This window comes from Salmo trutta, chromosome 19, assembly GCF_901001165.1.
Source record: "Salmo trutta chromosome 19, fSalTru1.1, whole genome shotgun sequence".
NCBI lineage: Eukaryota > Metazoa > Chordata > Actinopteri > Salmoniformes > Salmonidae > Salmo > Salmo trutta.
The window spans coordinates 3,337,199-3,359,441 of NC_042975.1; the positions used below are offsets into that span (position 1 = coordinate 3,337,199).

The 22,243-nt window shown below is 44.6% G+C and overlaps 1 protein-coding gene across 1 annotated transcript in view; it reads right to left on the bottom strand.

Annotated features, from left to right (window-relative positions):
• LOC115155048 (neurobeachin-like) overlaps positions 1–22,243 on the bottom strand; it is a 161,732-nt gene that overhangs the window by 36,260 nt on the left and 103,229 nt on the right. The window contains exons 15-16 of the mRNA XM_029701843.1: positions 19,180–19,348; positions 18,583–18,662 (exon numbers count right to left, since the gene is read on the bottom strand). Coding sequence (XP_029557703.1) covers positions 18,583–18,662; positions 19,180–19,348 — 249 coding nt within the window. The remainder of the gene's footprint in view (positions 1–18,582; positions 18,663–19,179; positions 19,349–22,243) is intronic.

Sequence of the window (22,243 nt, forward strand, 5' to 3'; positions counted from 1 at the left end):
ACAAAGACATGGTGGCGAAGCAGGAAGATTGGAATGTGAGTTCAAATCCCAGGTGAGGACATGTTAAATATGAATGACAGTATGAATGAACATCCACAATAAAAAAATAATTTATGTCAACATGTGTCAAATATGTAAGTTGAAAACATTGGATGTTAAAAGCACTGTTTGTGTGTATAACCAGTCATTTTTAGACAAGATGCCCAGTTTCTAGTTGAATGAACATGTGAGACAAGTTGAGCAAACACATCATTTTAAATTTACTGATTTTTTTTCCTACGTTTTTTCTCAACTTGGAGATAGGTTTATTTTATTTATTATAATATATATATATATATACATTTAACATTTACATTTAAGTCATTTAGCAGACGCTCTTATCCAGAGCGACTTACAAATTGGTGCATTCACCTTATGATATCCAGTGGAACAACCACTTTACAATAGTACATCTAAATCTTTTAGGGGGGGGGGGGGGGGTTAGAAGGATTACTTATATATATTTATTCATTATTTATTTATTTGTTCAGGTAACACTTGGACCTAAACATTGAGTAAACAAAAAAAAGAAGGCTGTGGAAACAGTTACTTAATAATAATTAGTTGAAACAATTACATTTGTTTAGGGAAATTAGGTTTTCTTTTAAAATCGTATCATTGTGGGCTCCCAAGTGACGCAGCGATCTAAGACTCTGCATCTCAGTGCAAGAGGCGTCACTGCAGGCACCCTGGTTTGAATCCAGGCTGTATCACATCCAGCCGTGATTGGGAGTCCCATAAGGCGGCGCACAATTGGCCCGGGTTTGGCTCTCGGGATAGGCCGTCATTGTAAACAAGAACTTGTTGTTAAATAAAGGTTAAATAAAAAATAAAGCCCTAGGCATCTCAGAGTGGGAAAATAAAATAACATTTCTGAAAATGTTGTCCCAACCATATCACATATGTGTGTTTACTGTTTGGGGTTTTTAAAACGCCCACGGCTACAGGGGACGGAGAGAGAGAGATGATTCACCGGTAACAACAATGAAAAAGCCAAAGGGGGGGGAAAGAGGAATAAAGTGAAAATGATTTTTAACAGATGAGAGGCGCTGCTTGACAACCACATGAACCACTTCCTGTCAACAACACACACACGGTATCGCACACACGCGCACACACACACACACGCACACACACACACACGCACACGCGGTATCGCACACACACACACGCACACACACACGCACACACACACACGGTATCGCACACACACACACACGCACACATGCACACGCACACACACACACACACGGATACTTTTTCGAGCACCGGTCCATAATACAATTCTTCACACGCAGAACCTCCGATTGCCCAGGACCCCCCAGGGGGCTTAACACAAACAGACAGACAAACAAGTAAACAAACCAACACAGTGAGAAGAGAAGAGAGAGGAGGAGTGACAGAAAAATATGACATCACAGGGCTTTAGGGAGCCCAGGAACAGGAACAGAGATACGAAAAGGTCAATGATAACATCGTACATCATTGATAACATGTTATAGGCAGATTCAGTCATCTTCACAGTGTTAAATGTTAAATGCACAGAAAAATGGCGCCGACAGAGATGGTCGCCTCGCTTCGCGTTCTTGGGAAACTATGCAGTTTTTCTTTTTTTTTATGTATTATTTCTTACACTGTTACCCCAGGAAATCTAAAGTCTTATTACATACAGCCGGGAGGAACTATTGGATATAAGAGCAACGTCAACATTACGACCAGGAATACGACTTTCCCGAAGCGAATCCTCTGTTTGGAACCACCACCCAGGACAATGGATCAAATCCCAGTAGCCGACCCAAAACAACCGCGCCGCAGAAGGGCTGACGGAGCGGCCTTCTGGTCAGGCTGCGTAGACGGGCACATCGCTCACCGCTCCAGAGTAAACTACTCGCCAATGTCCAGTCTCTTGACAACAAGGTAGAGGAAAATCAGAGATTGTAACATTCTCTGTTTCACGGAAACATGACTCTCTCGGGATATGTTGTCGTAATCGGTTCAGCCACCGGGCTTCTCCATGCATCGCACCGACAGAGATAAACACCTCTCTGGGAAGAGGAAGGGCGGGGGTGTATGCTTTATGATTAACGACTCATGGTGTAATCATAACAACATACAGGAACTCAAGTCCTTCTGCTCACCCGACCTAAAATTCCTTACAATTAAATGCGGGCCATTTTTGCCTACCAAGAGAATTCTCGTCAATTATAGTCACAGCCGTGTACATTTCCCCCTCATGCAGACACCAAGACGTCCCTCAAAGAACTTCACTGGAGTCTATGTAAACTGGAAACTATATATCCTGAGGTTGCATTTAATGTAGCTGGGGGATTTTAACAAATCAAATTTGAAAACAAGGCTACCTAAATTCTACCAGCATATTGATTGCACTACCCGCAAGGGTAATACTCTCGACCACTGCTACTCTAACTTCCGCGATGCATACAAAGCCCTCCCCTTGGCAAATCCGACCACGATGCATACAAAGCCCTCCCCCGCCCTCACTTTGGCAAATCCAACCATGACGCCATCTTGCTCATTCGGTCTTATTGGCAGAAACTCAAAAAGGATGTACCAGTGGTGACGAGAACCATTCAACACTGGACTGACCAGTTGGAAGCCACACATGTTTTGATCACGACTCTTTCAGTGAGTTTATAAAGAAGTGTATAGGAGATGTTGTACCCACTGTGACTATTAAAACCTACCCTAACCGGAAACCGTGGATGGCGGCATTCAGGCAAAACTGAAAGCACGTCCAACCACATTTAATCATGGAAAGAGGTCTGAAAATATGGCTGAATATAAAAAGTTTAGTTATTCCCTCCGCGAGGCAATCAAACAAGCAAAATGCCGGTACAGGGACAAAGTGGAGTCGTAATTCAACGGTTCAGATACGAGACGTATGTGGCAAGGTCTACAGGAAATCACGGACAACAAAAACAAAACCAGCCACGTCACGGATACCGACGTCACGCTTCCAGACAAACTAAACGCCTTCTTTAATCCACTTTGAGGATAATACAGTGCAACCGTCGCGGCTTGTTAACAATGACTGCGTCACCCCCCTCTCCTTCTCAGTGGCTGACGTGAGTATAACATTTAAACTTGTTAACCTGTTGGGGCTAGGGGGCAGTATTTACACGGCCGGATAAAAACGTACCCGATTTAATCTGGTTACTAATCCTACCCAGTAACTAGAATATGCATATACTTATTATATATGGATGGAAAACACCCTAAAGTTTCTAAAACTGTTTGAATGGTGTCTGTGAGTATAACAGAACTCATTTGGCAGGCAAAAACCTGAGAGATTCCTTTACAGGAAGTGGCCTGTCTGACCATTTATTTGCTTTCTTTGACATCTCTTCTAAAAACTGAGGATCTCTGCTGTTACGTGACACTTCCCACGTCTCCAATGGGCTCTCAGAGCCCGGGAAAAACCTGAATGACGTAATTCAAAGCCCTGGCTGAAACACACGAGCGCTTTTGCTAAGTGGTCTATCAGCAGACAAAAGGCTTAGGCGTGTGCACTGCCCGCCCCCGCCTTTCTGTTTTTCCCTCTATTTACAGACAGGCAGATTCCCGGTCGGAATATTATCGCTTTTCTACGAGATAAATTGCATAAAAATTGATTTTAAACAGCGGTTGACATGCTTCGAAGTACGGTAATGGAATATTTAGAATTTTTGTGTCACGTTATGCGCCATGCGCACGACCGTGATTTACCATTCTGATAGTGTCTAGAACTCACGAACAAAACGTCGCTGATGGAACATAACGATGGATTATTTGGGACCAAACCTACATTTGTTATTGAAGTAGAAGTCCTGGGAGTGCATTCTGACGAAGAACAGGAAAGGTAAGACCATTTTTCTTATAGGAAATATGATTTTGATGAAGGCTAAACTTGCCGGGTGTCTAAATAGCTAGCCCGTGATGGCTGGGCTATGTACTTAGAATATTGCAAAATGTGCTTTCATCCGAAAAGCTATTTTAAAATCAGACATATCGAGTGCATAGAGGAGTTCTGTATCTATAATTCTTAAAATAATTGTTATGCTTTTTGTGAACGTTTATCGTGAGTAATTTAGTAAATTGTTAGTAAATTCCCCGGAAGTTTGCGGGGGGTATGCTTTTTCTGAACGTCACATGCTAATGTAAAAAGCTGTTTTTTGATATAAATATGAACTTGATTGAACAGATATGCATGTATTGTATAACATAATGTCCTAGGTGTGTCATCTGATGAAGATCATCAAAGGTTAGTGCTGCATTTAGCTGTGATTTGGGTTTTTGTGACATTATATGCTAGCTTGAAAAATGGGTGTCTGATTATTTCTGGCTGGGTACTCTGCTGACATAATGTAATGTTTTGCTTTCGTTGTAAAGCCTTTTTGAAATCGGACTGTGTGGCTAGATTAACCTGTTTGGTATAGGGGGCAGTATTGAGAATTTTGGAAAAAATATGTTCCCATTTTTAACGGCCTCCTACACCAACTCAGAAGCTAGAATATGCATATTATTGTTCAGGTTTGGATAGAAAACACTCTGAATTTTCTAAAACTGTTTGAATGGTGTCTGTGAGTATAACAGAACTCCTATGGCAGGCAAAAACCTGACAAGGCTTCAAGCAGGAAGTACCCTGTCTGACAAGGAGTCGTGCGTCTTACCTCTTTTTATTGAAAAGTAAGGATCTTAGCTGTAACGTGACAATTCCCAGGGCTCCAATAGGCTCTCAGAGCCCGCGAAATAACTGAAGGTTTACGAGGGAACCTCAGGTTGAAATATATTATCGCCTTTTGTAAGTGGATGCTCGGAGGACCTTTCAATGATGCGCGTGCATGAGTCGCTTCTGAGGAGAAATTTTATTCGGCTGTTTAGGCTCAATGCATACTCCCGGTCGGAATATTAACACTTCTCTATGACATAAATGGCATAAAAATTGGTTTTAAACAGCGGTTGACATGCTTCGAAGTACGGTAATGGAATATTTAGACATTTTTGACACGCCAATGCGCCATGCGCGACACCGCGAAAAAGCATTCTAGAACTCACGAACAAAACGTCGCTGTTGGAACATAACGATGGATTATTTGGGACCAAACCAACATTTGTTATTGAAGTAGAAGTCCTGGCAGTGTATTCTGATGAAGAACAAGCAAGGTAAGAACATTTTTCTTATAGGAAATGTGATTTTGGTGGAGGCTGAACTGGGTGGGTATCTAAATAGCTAGCCCTGTAACGCCGGGCTATGTACTTACATTATTGCAAAATGTGCTTCATCCGAAAAGCTATTTTAAAATCGGACATATCGAGTGCATAGAGGGGTAATGTATCTATAATTCTTAAAATAATTGTTATGCTTTTTGTGAACGTTTATCGTGAGTAATTTAGCAAACTGTTAGTAAATTCACCGGAAGTTTGCGGTGGTTATGCTTTTTCTGAACGTCACATGCTAATGTAAAAAGCTGGTTTTTGATATAAATATGAACTTGATTGAACAGACATGCATGTATTGTATAACACAATGTCCTAGGTGTGTCATCTGATGAAGATTATAAAAGGTTAGTGCTGCATTTAGCTGTGGTTTGGGTTTATGTGACATGATATGCTAGCTTGAAAAATGGCTGTGTGATTATTTCTGGCTGGGTACTCTGCTAACATAATCTAATGTTTTGCTTTTGTTGTAAAGCCTTTTTGAAATCGGACAGTGGGGTTAGATTAACGAGATTCTTGTCTTTAAATAGCTGTGAAATAGTCATATGTTTGAGAAATTGAAGTTATAGCATTTCTAACGATTCAAAAATCGCGCCACTGGATTTCAGTGGCTGTTACGTAGGTGGGACGAGTTCGTCCCACATGTACTAGAGAGGTTAACGAGAGTCTTGTCTTTAAATAGCTGTAAAATAGTCATATGTTTGAGAAATTGAAGTAATAGCATTTCAAAGGTTTTGAAAATCGCGCCACAGGATTCAACTGGCTGTTACGTAGGTGGGACGATTTGGTGCCACCTAGCCCAGAGAGGTTAACACTCGCAAGGCTGCTGGCCCAGACGGCATCCCTAGCCGTGTCCTCAGAGCACGCGCAGACAAGCTGGCTGGTGTGTTTACAGACATATTCAAATCTCTCCCTATCCCAGCCCGTTGTCCCCACATGTTTCAAGATGGCTACCATTGTTCTTGTACCCAAGAAGGCAAAGATAACTGAACTAAATGACTACCGCCCCGTAGCACTCACTTCTGTCATCATGAAGTGCTTTGAGAGACTAGTCAAGGATCATATCACCGCCACATTACTGTCCACCCTAGACCCACTTCAGTTCGCATACCGCCACAACAGGTCCACAGACAATGCAAACACCATCACACTGCACTATCCCATCTGGACAAAAGGAATACTTATGTAAGAATGCTGTTCATCGATTACAGCTAAGCATTCAACACCATAGTACCCTCCAAGCTCATCATCAAGCTGGAGGCCCCGAGTCTCAACCCCGACCTGTGCAACTGGATCCTGGACTTTCTGACGGGCCGCCCCCAGGTGGTGAAGTTAGGAAACAACATCTCCACTTCGCTGATCCTCAACACTGGGGCCCCACAAGTTGCGTGCTCAGCCCCCTCCTGTACTCTCTGTTCACCCATGACTGCGTGGCCATGCATGCCTCCAACTCAATCATCAAGTTTGCAGACGACACTACAGTGGTAGGCTTGATTACCAACAACGACGAGACGGCCTACAGGTAGGAGGCGAGGGCACTCGGAGTGTGGTGTCAGGAAAACAACCCCTCACTCAACGTCAACAAAACATAGGAGATGATCGTGGACTTCAGGAAACAGCAGAGGGAGCAGCTCCCTATCCACATCGACGGGGAGAGCAGTGGAGAGGGTGGAAGGTTCCTCGGCGTACACATCACAGACAAACTGAAATGGTCCACCCACACAGACAGTGTGGTGAAGAAGGCGCAACAGCACCTCTTCAACCTCAGGAGGCTGAAGAAATTTGTCTCGTCACCCAAAACCCTGACAAGCTTTTACAGAGCCACAATCAAGAGCATCCTGTCAGGCTGTATCACCGCCTGGTACGGAAACTGCACCGCCCTCAACCGCAAGGCTCTCCAGAGGGTGGTGCGGTCTGCACAACATATCACCGGGTGCAAACTACCTGCCCTCCAGGACACCTACACCTCCCGATGTCACAGGAAGGCCAAAAAGATAATCAAGGACAACAACCAACCGAGACACTGTCTGTTCACACCGCTATCATCCAGAAGGCGAGGTCAGTACAGGTGCATCAAAGCTGGGACCGAGAGACTGAAAAACAGCTTCTATCTCAAGGACATCAGACTGCTAAACAGAAATCACTAACTCAGAGAGGCTGCTGCCTACGCTGGGACCCAATCACTGGCCGCTTTAATAAATGCATCACTAGTCACTTTATACAATGCCACTTTAATAATGTTTACATATCTTACATTACAAATATCGCATGTATATACTGTATTTTATACATCTACTGCATCTTGCCTATGTTCACACCGCTATCATCCAGAAGGCGAGGTCAGTACAGGTGCATCAAAGCTGGGACCGAGAGACTGAAAAACGGCCATCGCTCATCCATATATTTATATGTACATATTCTTATTCCATCCCTTTATATTTGTGTATATTATGTAGTTGTTGGGGAATTGTTAGATTACTTGTTAGATATTACTGCACTGTCGGAACTAGAAGCACAAGCATTTCACTACACTCACATTAACATCTGCTAACCATGTGACTGTGACCAATAACATTTGATTTGTTCTATCCTGTAGTGTTGTTGTGACTGTTATGAGTCTGTCTGTTTTCACAGGGATACTGCTGCACTGGCATCTTGACAGCCAGGTCGCCATTACACTGGCATCTTGACAGCCAGGTCATCATTACACTGGCATCCTGACAGCCAGGTCGCCATTACACTGGCATCTTGACAGCCAGGTTGTCATTACACTGGCATCTTGACAGCAAGGTCCTTATTACGCTGGCATCTTGACAGCCAGGTCATCATTACACTGGCATCTTGACAGCAAGGTCCTTATTACGCTGGCATCCTGACAGCCAGGTCATCATTACACTGGCATCTTGACAGCCAGGTCCTTATTACGCTGGCATCCTGACAGCCAGGTCCTTATTACGCTGGCATCCTGACAGCCAGGTTGCCATTACGCTGGCATCTTGACAGCCAGGTTGTCATTACACTGGCATCTTGACAGCCAGGTCATCATAACACTGGCATCTTGACAGCCAGGTCGCCATAACACTGGCATCTTGACAGCCAGGTCATCATAACACTGGCATCTTGACAGCCAGGTCATCATTACACTGGCATCTTGACAGCCAGGTCATCATAACACTGGCATCTTGACAGCCAGGTCCTTATTACGCTGGCATCCTGACAGCCAGGTTGCCATTACACTGGCATCTTGACAGCCAGGTCATCATTACACTGGCATCTTGACAGCCAGGTCCTTATTACGCTGGCATCTTGACAGCCAGGTCATCATTACACTGGCATCTTGACAGCCAGGTCCTTATTACGCTGGCATCTTGACAGCCAGGTCATCATTACACTGGCATCTTGACAGCCAGGTCCTTATTACACTGGCATCTTGACAGCCAGGTAGTCATTGCAAATAAACGTCTCTTAACCCCCATTATGAATGAAAGTTGAATAAAAATAAGGGATGTCTGTAACGAGTGCGCTGAGAGTCGGGAAGCAAGTTCAGGGAGTGTTTTAATGAATAAACGTAACGTAATACAAAACAAGAAACCACGAACAACGCACAGACATGACACTAGACCAGGAACAATGACGCCTGGGGAAGGAACCAAAGGGAGTGACATATACAGGGAAGGTAATCAGGAAAGTGATGGAGTCCAGGTGAGTCTAATGACGCACAAATGCTCGTAACGATGGTGACAGGTGTGCGCCATAACGAGCAGCCTGGTGACCTAGAGGCCAGACAATGTCATTAAAACATTTAATCCCGTTAACTTGGAGTATTTGCTGCGATTAATCATAAATTCCCGAATTTCCTCAAATCGAGCTGTAAATTAAGATTTTTCATACAATAAATATTACTAAAATATTTTGACATCTTGATTTCGTCTAAAGTAATGTTAGCAACACCCGGTGAATTGAGAAAGTCGATTTGTATTTAATGTTTTCACATGGCATTGTAGGTTGTATCTGTATAGATGATGTATAGATCACTAGTTTTTAACCAGTGTGGCTTGAGGAACTCTCAAGGTGGGCCGGAAAACTTCTCCTAATCTAATTTTATAAACGTGACCTGTGGAATGAACGTGGGATGTTGACTTGGGAGACCCGGTGGCACTCAGATAAAACATTAAACATGATTCCATCTGTACGGTTGTTTCAAGGTGCCGCGGTTACATCCATCTGTACGGTTGTTTCAAGGTGCCATGGTTACATCCATCTGTACGGTTGTTTCAAGGTGCCACGGTTACATCCATCTGTACGGTTGTTTCAAGGTGCCATGGTTACATCCATCTGTACGGTTGTTTCAAGGTGCTACGGTTACATCCATCTGTACGGTTGTTTCAAGGTGCCATGGTTACATCCATCTGTACGGTTGTTCCAAGGTGCCATGGTTACATCCATCTGTACGGTTGTTTCAAGGTGCCATGGTTACATCCATCTGTACGGTTGTTTCAAGGTGCCATGGTTACATCCATCTGTACGGTTGTTTCAAGGTGCCATGGTTACATCCATCTGTACGGTTGTTTCAAGGTGCCATGGTTACATCCATCTGTACGGTTGTTTCGAAGTGCTGCGGTTACATTTGTATCATTTAAGGGGCGCGCATCACGAGCAAAGTCATTTTGTATAATTTGACTTGTCCTGTGAGAGCCATCAGCAGGCCGAGTCTGATGAGGATTAGCAGAACCACAGCCAAACAAACAGAGTGGCTTTGTGTCTGTGGTTGCACCTTTACAATGCAGAAAACTGCTCGTCTCTAGACCTTTCCATTCGCAAGTAAAACCTACTGTATTCGCAAGTAAGATGCAAGTAAGACCTACTGTATTCACAAGTAAGACCTACTGTATTCGCAAGTAAGATGCAAGTAAGACCTACTGTATTCGCAAGTAAGACCTACTGTATTCGCAAGTAAGATGCAAGTGAGACCTACTGTATTCGCAAGTAAGACCAACTGTTTTCGCAAGTAAGACCTACTGTATTCGCAAGTAAGACGCAAGTAAGACCTACTGTATTCGCAAGTAAGACCAACTGTTTTCGCAAGTAAGACCTACTGTATTTGCAAGTAAGACGCAAGTAAGACCTACTGTATTCGCAAGTGAGACCTACTGTATTCGCAAGTAAGACCTACTGTATTCGCAAGTAAGATGCAAGTAAGACCTACTGTATTCACAAGTAAGACATAGTGTATTCGCAAGAAAGACGCAAGTAAGACCTACTGTATTCGCAAGTAAGACCTACTGTATTCGCAAGTGAGACGCAAGTAAGATCTACTGTATTCACAAGTAAGACCTACTGTATTCGCAAGTAAGACCTACTGTATTCGCAAGTAAGACCTACTGTATTTGCAAGTAAGACGCAAGTAAGACCTACTGTATTCACAAGTAAGAAAAACTGTATTCGCAAGTGAGACCTACTATATTTGCAAGTAAGACAAACTGTATTCGCAAGTAAGACCTACTGTATTTGCAAGTAAGACCTACTGTATTCGCAAGTAAGACGCAAGTAAGACCTACTGTATTCACAAGTAAGACCTACTGTATTCGCAAGTAAGACGCAAGAAAGATCTACTGTATTCGCAAGTAAGACCTACTGTATTCGCAAGTAAGACACAAGAAAGATCTACTGTATTCGCAAGTAAGACCTACTGTATTCGCAAGTAAGACCTACTGTATTTGCAAGACAAACTGTATTCGCAAGTAAGACCTACTGTATTCGCAAGTAAGACCTACTGTATTCGCAAGTAAGACCTACTGTATTCGCAAGTAAGACGCAAGTAAGACCTACTGTATTCACAAGTAAGACAAACTGTATTCGCAAGTGAGACCTACTATATTTGCAAGTAAGACAAACTGTATTCGCAAGTAAGACGCAAGTAAGACCTACTGTATTCGCAAGTAAGACGCAAGAAAGATCTACTGTATTCGCAAGTAAGACCTACTGTATTCGCAAGTAAGACCTACTGTATTCGCAAGTAAGACCTACTGTATTCGCAAGTAAGACGCAAGAAAGATCTACTGTATTCGCAAGTAAGACCTACTGTATTCGCAAGTAAGACCTACTGTATTCGCAAGTAAGACCTACTGTATTCGCAAGTAAGACCTACTGTATTCGCAAGTAAGACGCAAGAAAGATCTACTGTATTCGCAAGTAAGACCTACTGTATTCGCAAGTAAGACCTACTGTATTCGCAAGTAAGACGCAAGAAAGATCTACTGTATTCGCAAGTAAGACCTACTGTATTCGCAAGTAAGATCTACTGTATTCGCAAGTAAGACCTACTGTATTCGCAAGTAAGACGCAAGAAAGATCTACTGTATTCGCAAGTAAGACCTACTGTATTCGCAAGTAAGACCTACTGTATTCGCAAGTAAGACCTACTGTATTCGCAAGTAAGACCTACTGTATTCGCAAGTAAGACAAACTGTTTTTAGATGGAATTAATTGTTATGTAAATGTCTTGTGTTACGTCTTGATTGATTTTATTTGTTTATCTTTAGTTTATTTAGTAAATATTTTCTTAACTCTATTTCTTGAATGGTAAGTGTGTACCTGTTGTATTCGGCGCATGTGACAAATAAAGTTTGGTTACTATTTTACCAGAGTAACTCTTTCTATCAGAGATTTGTGGGACGCTCTTAAAGGTGTACACACAAATTAACCATCATGAGAAAGGAATGATGAAAATAGTTTAAAAAAATCGTATTTAATCTCTGACAAATCTTGTTCACATAAAATGGATCATTTACAGTACGGCTCATATGAGATGGAAGTCATTTCCACTAAATAAAAGATTAAGAAAAGTTCAGGTGTGCCACAGAAATGTTTACCCCATCAACGTTTGGAGCGAGCAGTCGCACTACGCTTCACTCCACAGGTAATATTACACTTCACTACATTACAACGGTTTGATTTGTTTGATCCGAGCAATTATTTTCTTAGCTAGCTACATAGCCGTCTTTGTATCAAAGATAATCGTGTAGCTTAGAGTAATTATCGAAGTTAGCTATCTTCGTCCTCCTAACGTAGTCATCACTGCTAGCTAGCTAGTCAACACTGCTAGCTAGCCAACCAGCCAACTTCCACCGACTAGCTGCACTATCTATTACATTACAACGGAACGACTTGACTAGTGTAGTGTTAGTCAGCCAGCTACATAGTTGTCTTTGCATCTAAGATAATTGTGTAGTTTAGAGTAATTATTAGTAAGTAGCCAGCCGCGACGCCAGACGTAGTCAACACACCTAGTCATCATTAACCCACTGCTAGCTAGCTAGCCAACAGCTAGCCAACCGTTACCGACTAGCAGCGCTGTAGATACCAATACTTTACAACGGAACGATTTGACTAGTGCAGTGTTGGCTAGCTAGCTACATAGTTGTCTTTGTCATAGCTTGATAATTGTGTAGTTTAGTAATTACAGAGGTTAGCTAGCCAGCTATTGCCGTCCCCCGCGACGCCATTTTTCCAAACCCAGCCAACTAGTAACACTGTAGAAACTAAAATACATTACAAAGGAACGTCTTGATTAGTGTTATGTTAGCTAGCTACAAAGTTGCTTTTGTATCATGACAAGGTGTAGTCCTGAAACTATCGAGGTCACCTAGCCAGCTACACGGTCAAACAAAGTCAACAACGCAGCCACTGCTAGCTAGCCTACTCCACCAGCCAGCAGTACTGTATCATTTTCGTCATTTTAGTCAATAAGATTTTTTGCAACGTAAGCTTAACTTTCTGAACATTCGAGACGTGTAGTCCACTTGTCATTCCAATCTCCTTTGCATTAGCGTAGCCTCTTCTGTAGCTTGTCAACTATGTGTCTGTCTATCCCTGTTCTCTCCCCTCTGCACAGGCCATACAAACGCTTCACACCGTGTGGCCGCTGCCACTCTAACCTGGTGGTCCCAGCGTGCACGACCCACGTGGAGTTCCAGGTCTCCGGCAGCCTCTGGAACTGCCGGTCTGCGGCCAACAAGGCTGAGTTCATCTCAGCCTATGCTACCCTCCAGTCCCTAGACTTCCTGGCGCTGACGGAAACATGGATCACCACAGATAACACTGCTACTCCTACTGCTCTCTCCTCGTCTGCCCACGTGTTCTCGCATACCCCTAGAGCATCGAGCCAGCGGGGTGGTGGCACTGGAATCCTCATCTCTCCCAAGTGGACATTCTCTCTTTCTCCCCTGACCCATCTGTCTATCTCCTCATTTGAATTCCATGCTGTCACAGTTACCAGCCCTTTCAAGCTTAACATCCTCATCATTTATCGCCCTCCAGGTTCCCTTGGAGAGTTCATCAATGAGCTTGACGCCTTGATAAGTTCCTTCCCTGAGGATGGCTCACCTCTCACAGTTCTGGGTGACTTTAACCTCCCCACGTCTACCTTCGACTCATTCCTCTCTGCCTCCTTCTTTCCACTCCTCTCCTCTTTTGACCTCACCCTCTCACCTTCCCCCCCTACTCACAAGGCAGGCAATACGCTTGACCTCATCTTTACTAGATGCTGTTCTTCCACTAATCTCATTGCAACTCCTCTCCAAGTCTCCGACCACTACCTTGTATCCTTTTCCCTCTCGCTCTCATCAAAAACTTCTCACTCTGCCCCTACTCGGATGGTATTGCGCCGTCCCAACCTTCGCTCTCTCTCTCCTGCTACTCTCTCCTCTTCCATCCTATCATCTCTTCCCTCTGCTCAAACCTTCTCCAACCTATCTCCTGATTTTGCCTCCTCAACCCTCCTCTCCTCCCTCTCTGCATCCTTTGATTTTCTCTGTCCCCTATCCTCCAGGCCGGCTCGGAGGCCTCCCCTCCTGCTCCGTGGCTCGACGACTCACTGCGAGCTCACAGAACAGGGCTCCGGGCAGCCGAGCGGAAATGGAGGAAAACTCGCCTCCCTGCGGACCTCGCATCCTTTCACTCCCTCCTCTCTACATTTTCCTCTTCTGTCTCTGCTGCTAAAGCCACTTTCTACCACTCTAAATTCCAAGCATCTGCCTCTAACCCTAGGAAGCTTTTTGCTACCTTCTCCTCCCTCCTGAATCCTCCTCCCCCTCCCCCCCCTCCTCCCTCACTGCGGATGACTTCGTCAACCATTTTGAAAAGAAGGTTGAGGACATCCGATCCTCGTTTGCTAAGTCAAGCGACACTGCCCTACCCTGTGCTTTGACCTCTTTCTCCCCTCTCTCTCCAGATGAAATCTCGCGTCTTGTGACGGCCGGCCGCCCAACAACCTGCCCACTTGACCCTATCCCCTCCTCTCTTCTCCAGACCATTTCCGGAGACCTTCTCCCTTACCTCACCTCGCTCATCAACTCATCCTTGACCGCTGGCTACGTCCCTTCCGTCTTCAAGAGAGCGAGAGTTGCACCCCTTCTGAAAAAACCTACACTCGATCCCTCCGATGTCAACAACTACAGACCAGTATCCCTTCTTTCTTTTCTCTCCAAAACTCTTGAACGTGCCGTCCTTGGCCAGCTCTCCTGCTATCTCTCTCAGAACGACCTTCTTGATCCTAATCAGTCAGGTTTCAAGACTGGGCATTCAACTGAGACTGCTCTTCTCTGTGTCACGGAGGCTCTCCGCACTGCTAAAGCTAACTCTCTCTCCTCTGCTCTCATCCTTCTAGACCTATCTGCTGCCTTTGATACTGTGAACCATCAGATCCTCCTCTCCACCCTCTCCGAGCTGGGCATCTCCGGCGCGGCCCACGCTTGGATTGCGTCCTACCTGACAGGTCGCTCCTACCAGGTGGCGTGGCGAGAAGCTGTCTCCGCACCACGTGCTCTCACCACTGGTGTCCCCCAGGGCTCTGTTCTAGGCCCTCTCCTATTCTCGCTATACACCAAGTCACTTGGCTCTGTCATATCCTCACACGGTCTCTCCTATCATTGCTATGCAGACGACACACAATTAATCTTCTCCTTTCCCCCTTCTGACAACCAGGTGGCGAATCGCATCTCTGCATGTCTGGCAGACATATCAGTGTGGATGACGGATCACCACCTCAAGCTGAACCTCGGCAAGACGGAGCTGCTCTTCCTCCCGGGGAAGGACTGCCCGTTCCATGATCTCGCCATCACGGTTGACAACTCCCTTGTGTCCTCCTCCCAGAGTGCTAAGAACCTTGGCGTGATCCTGGACAACACCCTGTCGTTCTCCACTAACATCAAGGCGGTGACCCGATCCTGTAGGTTCATGCTCTACAACATTCGCAGAGTACGACCCTGCCTCACACAGGAAGCGGCGCAGGTCCTAATCCAGGCACTTGTCATCTCCCGTCTGGATTACTGCAACTCGCTGTTGGCTGGGCTCCCTGCCTGTGCCATCAAACCCCTACAACTCATCCAGAACGCCGCAGCCCGTCTGGTGTTCAACCTTCCCAAGTTCTCTCACGTCACCCCGCTCCTCCGCTCTCTCCACTGGCTTCCAGTTGAAGCTCGCATCCGCTACAAGACCATGGTGCTTGCCTACGGAGCTGTGAGGGGAACGGCACCTCCGTACCTTCAGGCTCTGATCAGGCCCTACACCCAAACAAGGGCACTGCGTTCATCCACCTCTGGCCTGCTCGCCTCCCTACCTCTGAGGAAGCACAGTTCCCGCTCAGCCCAGTCAAAACTGTTCGCCGCTCTGGCACCCCAATGGTGGAACAATCTCCCTCACGATGCCAGGACAGCGGAGTCAATCACCACCTTCCGGAGACACCTGAAACCCCACCTCTTTAAGGAATACCTGTGATAGGATAAAGTAATCCTTCTAACCCCCCCCCCTTTAAAAGATTTAGATGCACTATTGTAAAGTGTTTGTTCTACTGGATATTATAGGTGAATGCACCAATTTGTAAGTCGCTCTGGATAAGAGCGTCTGCTAAATGACTTAAATGTTAAATGTTAAACGTGCACCACAGGTAAAACAGGATGGGAACCACTGGTACAGACGGCGTATTTTGGACGTTGTCGGCGAAAACGGTGTATTTTGGACGTTCTAGGCGTAGACAGTGTATTTTGGACGTTCTAGGCGTAGACGGTGTATTTTGGATGTTCTAGGCGTAGACGGTGTATTTTGGAAGTTCTAGGCGTAGACGGTGTATTTTGGACGTTCTAGGCGTAGACGGTGTATTTTGGACGTTCTCGGCGTAGACGGTGTATTTTGGACATTCTCGGTGTATTTTGGATGTTCTCTGTGTATTTTGGACGTTCTCAGCGTAGACGGTGTATTTTGGACGTTCTAGGCGTAGACGGTGTATTTTGCACGTTCTCGGTGTATTTTGGATGTTCTCTGTGTATTTTGGACGTTCTCAGCGTAGACGGTGTATTTTGGACGTTCTAGGCGTAGTCGGTGTATTTTGGACGTTCTAGGCGTAGACGGTGTATTTTGGACGTTCTCAGAGTAGATGTTGTATTTTGGAAGTTCTAGGCGTAGTCGGTGTATTTTGGACGTTCTAGGCGTAGACGGTGTATTTTGGACGTTCTAGGCGTAGTCGGTGTATTTTGGACGTTCTAGGCGTAGACGGTGTATTTTGGACGTTCTCAGAGTAGATGTTGTATTTTGGAAGTTCTAGGCGTAGTCGGTGTATTTTGGACGTTCTAGGCGTAGACGGTGTATTTTGGACGTTCTAGGCGTAGACGGTGTATTTTGGACGTTCTAGGCGTAGACGGTGTATTTTGGACGTTCTTGGCGTAGACGGTGTATTTGCACGTTCTCGGTGTATTTTGGACGTTCTCAGAGTAGATGTTGTATTTTGGACGTTCTCGGCGTAGACGGTGTATTTTGCACGTTCTCGGTGTATTTTGGATGTTCTCTGTGTATTTTGGACGTTCTCGGCGTAGACGGTGTATTTTGGACGTTCTCAGCGTAGACGGTGTATTTTGGACGTTCTAGGCGTAGTCGGTGTATTTTGGACGTTCTAGGCGTAGACGGTGTATTTTGGACGTTCTCAGAGTAGATGTTGTATTTTGGACGTTCTAGGCGTAGTCGGTGTATTTTGGACGTTCTAGGCGTAGATGGTGTATTTTGGACGTTCTAGGCGTAGACGGTGTATTTTGGACGTTCTAGGCGTAGACGGTGTATTTTGGACGTTCTAGGCGTAGACGGTGTATTTTGGACGTTCTCGGCGTAGACGGTGTATTTTGGACGTTCTAGGCGTAGATGGTGTATTTTGGACGTTCTAGGCGTAGACGGTGTATTTTGGATGTTCTCGGCGTATTTTGGATGTTCTTTGTGTATTTTGGACGTTCTCGGCGTAGACGGTGTATTTTGGACGTTCTCAGAGTAGATGTTGTATTTTGGACGTTCTAGGCGTAGTCGGTGTATTTTGGACGTTCTAGGCGTAGACGGTTTATTTTGGACGTTCTCAGAGTAGATGTTGTATTTTGGACGTTCTAGGCGTAGTCGGTGTATTTTGGACGTTCTAGGCGTAGATGGTGTATTTTGGACGTTCTCAGAGTAGATGTTGTATTTTAGACGTTCTAGGCATAGACGGTGTATTTTGGACGTTCTCGGCGTAGACGGTGTATTTTGGACGTTCTCGGTGTATTTTGGATGTTCTCTGTGTATTTTGGACGTTCTCAGCGTAGACGGTGTATTTTGGACGTTCTAGGCGTAGACGGTGTATTTTGGACGTTCTAGGCGTAGTCGGTGTATTTTGGACGTTCTAGGCGTAGACGGTGTATTTTGGACGTTCTAGGCGTAGACGGTGTATTTTGGACGTTCTCAGAGTAGATGTTGTATATTGGACGTTCTAGGCGTAGTCGGTGTATTTTGGACGTTCTAGGCGTAGACGGTGTATTTTGGACGTTCTAGGCGTAGACGGTGTATTTTGGATGTTCTCAGTGTAGATGTTGTATTTTGGATGTTCTAGGCGTAGACTGTGTATTTTGGACGTTCTCAGCGTAGACGGTGTATTTTGGACGTTCTCAGTGTATTTTGGACGTTCTAGGCGTATACGGTGTATTTTGGACGTTCTCAGGGTAGACGGTGTATTTTGGACGTTCTAGGCGTAGACGGTGTATTTTGGACGTTCTAGGCGTAGACGGTGTATTTTGTTCCTTCTCAGCATATTTTCAATGCTTTCAGACAATGTGATTAATCGCTGGAGGAAAAAAAAACTTATCCCACTAAAATTACAAAAAGTTGAACTTGAGTTAACTCAATAAACTGTGACATTCCTAATAAAAATCTATGTAGTTCAGTGCCTTGAGTATCAGTTGTTCGAGTAACTACTGGACGAAGTAGTTAGGGATGTGGTATGTAGTATGTAGTATGTAGTATGTAAAACATTCATGTTACCTTGAGGATGAGTTGTTTGAGGAACAGCAGCATAAAGGCTCTGAGAGAGACGATTTCCTTCTGGGACGGCCTCGGTCCATCTGCACACAGACAACATTAAAAAAAGTCACGTTAATAAAACATTAATGGAATTGTTAAAACATTGTTAACTGAATGTTAAAATTCAACGTTCTCCACACTGTATTATAGTAACCTATCTGTTCTCAACACTGTATTATAGTAACCTATCTGTTCTCAACACTACCAACACTGTATTATAGTAACCTATCTGTTCTCAACACTGTTTTATAGTAACCTATCTGTTCTGAACACTGTATTATAGTAACCTATCTGTTCTCAACACTACCAACACTGTATTATAGTAACCTATCTGTTCTCAACACTACCAACACTGTATTATAGTAACCTATCTGTTCTCAACACTGTTTTATAGTAACCTATCTGTTCTGAACACTGTATTATAGTAACCTATCTGTTCTCAACACTGTATTGTAGTAACCTATCTGTTCTCTACACTACCCATTGCTACTTACGTGTGTGTGAGCGTGCGTGCGTGCGCGCGTGCGTGCGTGCGTGTGTGTGTGTGTGTGTGTGTACCCAGTCCTTTCGGTGTGATGCCGCTGCACTCCAGTGGGTTGCTGGCCCAGTAGTAATACTTCAGCGTGTACATCAGCTGCAGCACGGTACCAACACGACGGATGGTGCTGTAGATGGTCGACGTCCCAATGAACTCCGCAGACAGGTAGGTGTACAGGGACAACTGGACCTGGAGGGAGACACACGTAAACACACACACAGGAAGGGAAAAAGAGAGAGAGAGAGAGAGAGAGAGAAAGATAAAGACACACAGCAACTATCAATTGAAGGTGTTTGGAGACAGTGCAAGTGAAATACTTCCTCTCTTTTCCTCTACCCTCCTCTCCTCTCCTGTCCTCTACCCTCCTCTCCTGTCTTGTCCTCTACCCTCCTCTCCTGTCCTCTACCCTCCTCTCCTGTCTTGTCCTCTAGCCTCCTCTCCTGTCTTGTCCTCTACCCTCCTCTCCTGTCTTGTCCTCTACCCTCTTCTCCTGTCTTGTCCTCTACCCTCCTCTCCTCTCCTGTCCTCTACCCTCCTCTCATGTCCTGTCCTCTACCCTCCTCTCCTGTCCTCTACCCTCCTCTCCTGTCCTCTACCCTCCTCTCCTGTCCTCTACCCTCCTCTCCCGTCTTGTCCTCTACCCTCCTCTCATGTCCTGTCCTCTACCCTCCTCTCATGTCCTTTCCTCTACCCTCCTCTCATGTCCTGTCCTCTACCCTCCTCTCCTGTCCTCTACCCTCCTCTCCTGTCCTCTACCCTCCTCTCCTCTCCTGTCCTCTACCCTCCTCTCCTGTCCTCTACCCTCCTCTCCCGTCTTGTCCTCTAGCCTCCTCTCCTGTCTTGTCCTCTAGCCTCCTCTCCTCTCTCGTCCTCTACCCTCTCCTCTCTTGTTCTCTACCCTCCTCTCCTCTCTTGTCCTCTACCCTCCGCTCCGCTCCTGTCCTCTACCCTCCGCTCCTGTCCTCTACCCTCCGCTCCTGTCTTCAGGATTGAGGGAAAGCTGAACGGTGCAAAGTACAGAGAGATCCTTGATAAAAAACCTGTTCCAGAGCGCTCAGGACCTCAGACTGGGGAGAAGGTTCGCCTTCCAACAGGACAATGACCTTAAGCACGCTGCCAAGACAAAGCCTGAGTGGCTTCAGGACTAGTCTCTGAATGTCCTTGACTGGCCCAGCCAGAGCCCGGACTTGAACCCGATCTAACATCTCTGGAGAGACCTGAAAATAGCTATGCAGCGACGCTCCCCATCCAACCTGACAGAGCTTGAGAGGATCCGCAGAGAAGAATGGGAGAAACTCCCCAAATCAGGTGTGCTAAGCTTGTAGCGTCATACCCAAGAAGACTCAAGGCTGTAATCGCTGCCAAAGGTGCTTCAACAAAGTACTGAGTAAAGGGTCTGAATACTTATGTAAATGTAATATTTCAGTTTTTTGGTTTTAATACATTTGCTAAAATATATAAAAATCTGTTTTTGTTTTGTCATTATGGGGTATTGTGATGTCATTGTGGGGTATTATGGGGTATTGTGATGTCATTATGGGGTATTGTGTGTAGATTGATGATGGAAAACAACTACTTAATACATTTTAGAATAAGGCTGTAACGTAACAAAATGTGGAAAAAGTGAAGGTTTGCATCGTGCCATCAACTCAGCTAAATTCCACCTTTCCGAATAGTCATTTCTTAAGATATTTACAAGTGAGCATCTTTGTCCGTGACATGACCTCTCAACTCTTCCTGTGGGCCCTCCCACTGATGCATTAATAAATTCCTCAGTCTTCCCGTGGGCCTGATGCATGAAACACACCATCCCCCGAACTGTAAAAGGTTTTATTTCTTATAGCTATGACCATAATTGACTCTCTTCACAATCCTTCATTCACAAGTTATTAAAACGTTTATGGGAACAGGATCTAGGTGATGAGTTGACTGACGACACATGGGAAGATATTCTGTAACCGTGTCCCCTCCTCTTCTATTTGCTCCAAACATGGTTTGATCCAATGCGAAATCCTAAACATGGTTTGATCCAATGCGAAATCCTAAACATGGTTTGATCCAATGCGAAATCCTAAACATGGTTTGATCCAATGCGAAATCCTAAACATGGTTTGATCCAATGCGAAATCCTAAACATGGTTTGATCCAATGCGAAATCCTAAACATGGTTTGATCCAATGCGAAATCCTAAACATGGTTTGATCCAATGCGAAATCCTAAACATGGTTTGATCCAATGCAAAATCCTAAACATGGTTTGATCCAATGCGAAATCCTTAACATGGTTTGATCCAATGCAAAATCCTAAACATGGTTTGATCCAATGCGAAATCCTAAACATGGTTTGATCCAATGCGAAATCCTAAACATGGTTTGATCCAATGCGAAATCCTAAACATGGTTTGATCCAATGCAAAATCCTAAACATGGTTTGATCCAATGCAAAATCCTAAACATGGTTTGATCCAATGCGAAATCCTAAACATGGTTTGATCCAATGCGAAATCCTAAACATGGTTTGATCCAATGCGAAATCCTAAACATGGTTTGATCCAATGCAAAATCCTAAACATGGTTTGATCCAATGCGAAATCCTAAACATGGTTTGATCCAATGCGAAATCCTAAACATGGTTTGATCCAATGCGAAATCCTAAACATGGTTTGATCCAATGCGAAATCCTAAACATGGTTTGATCCAATGCGAAATCCTAAACATGGTTTGATCCAATGCGAAATCCTAAACATGGTTTGATCCAATGCGAAATCCTAAACATGGTTTGATCCAATGCGAAATCCTAAACATGGTTTGATCCAATGCAAAATCCTAAACATGGTTTGATCCAATGCAAAATCCTAAACATGGTTTGATCCAATGCGAAATCCTAAACATGGTTTGATCCAATGCAAAATCCTAAACCGCTCCCACTGGACTAAACTCAGGATGTCTCTAATAATCTATCCTGATGTCCATCCTGTATTGTGACTGGTGCTCCAAGCTCCTGCTTCATTAATAATTGTGTTTTGGTTCTGCTCTTCTCTACATAACTATTTGTCTGCCATCTGTAATACCATATCTAATGTAT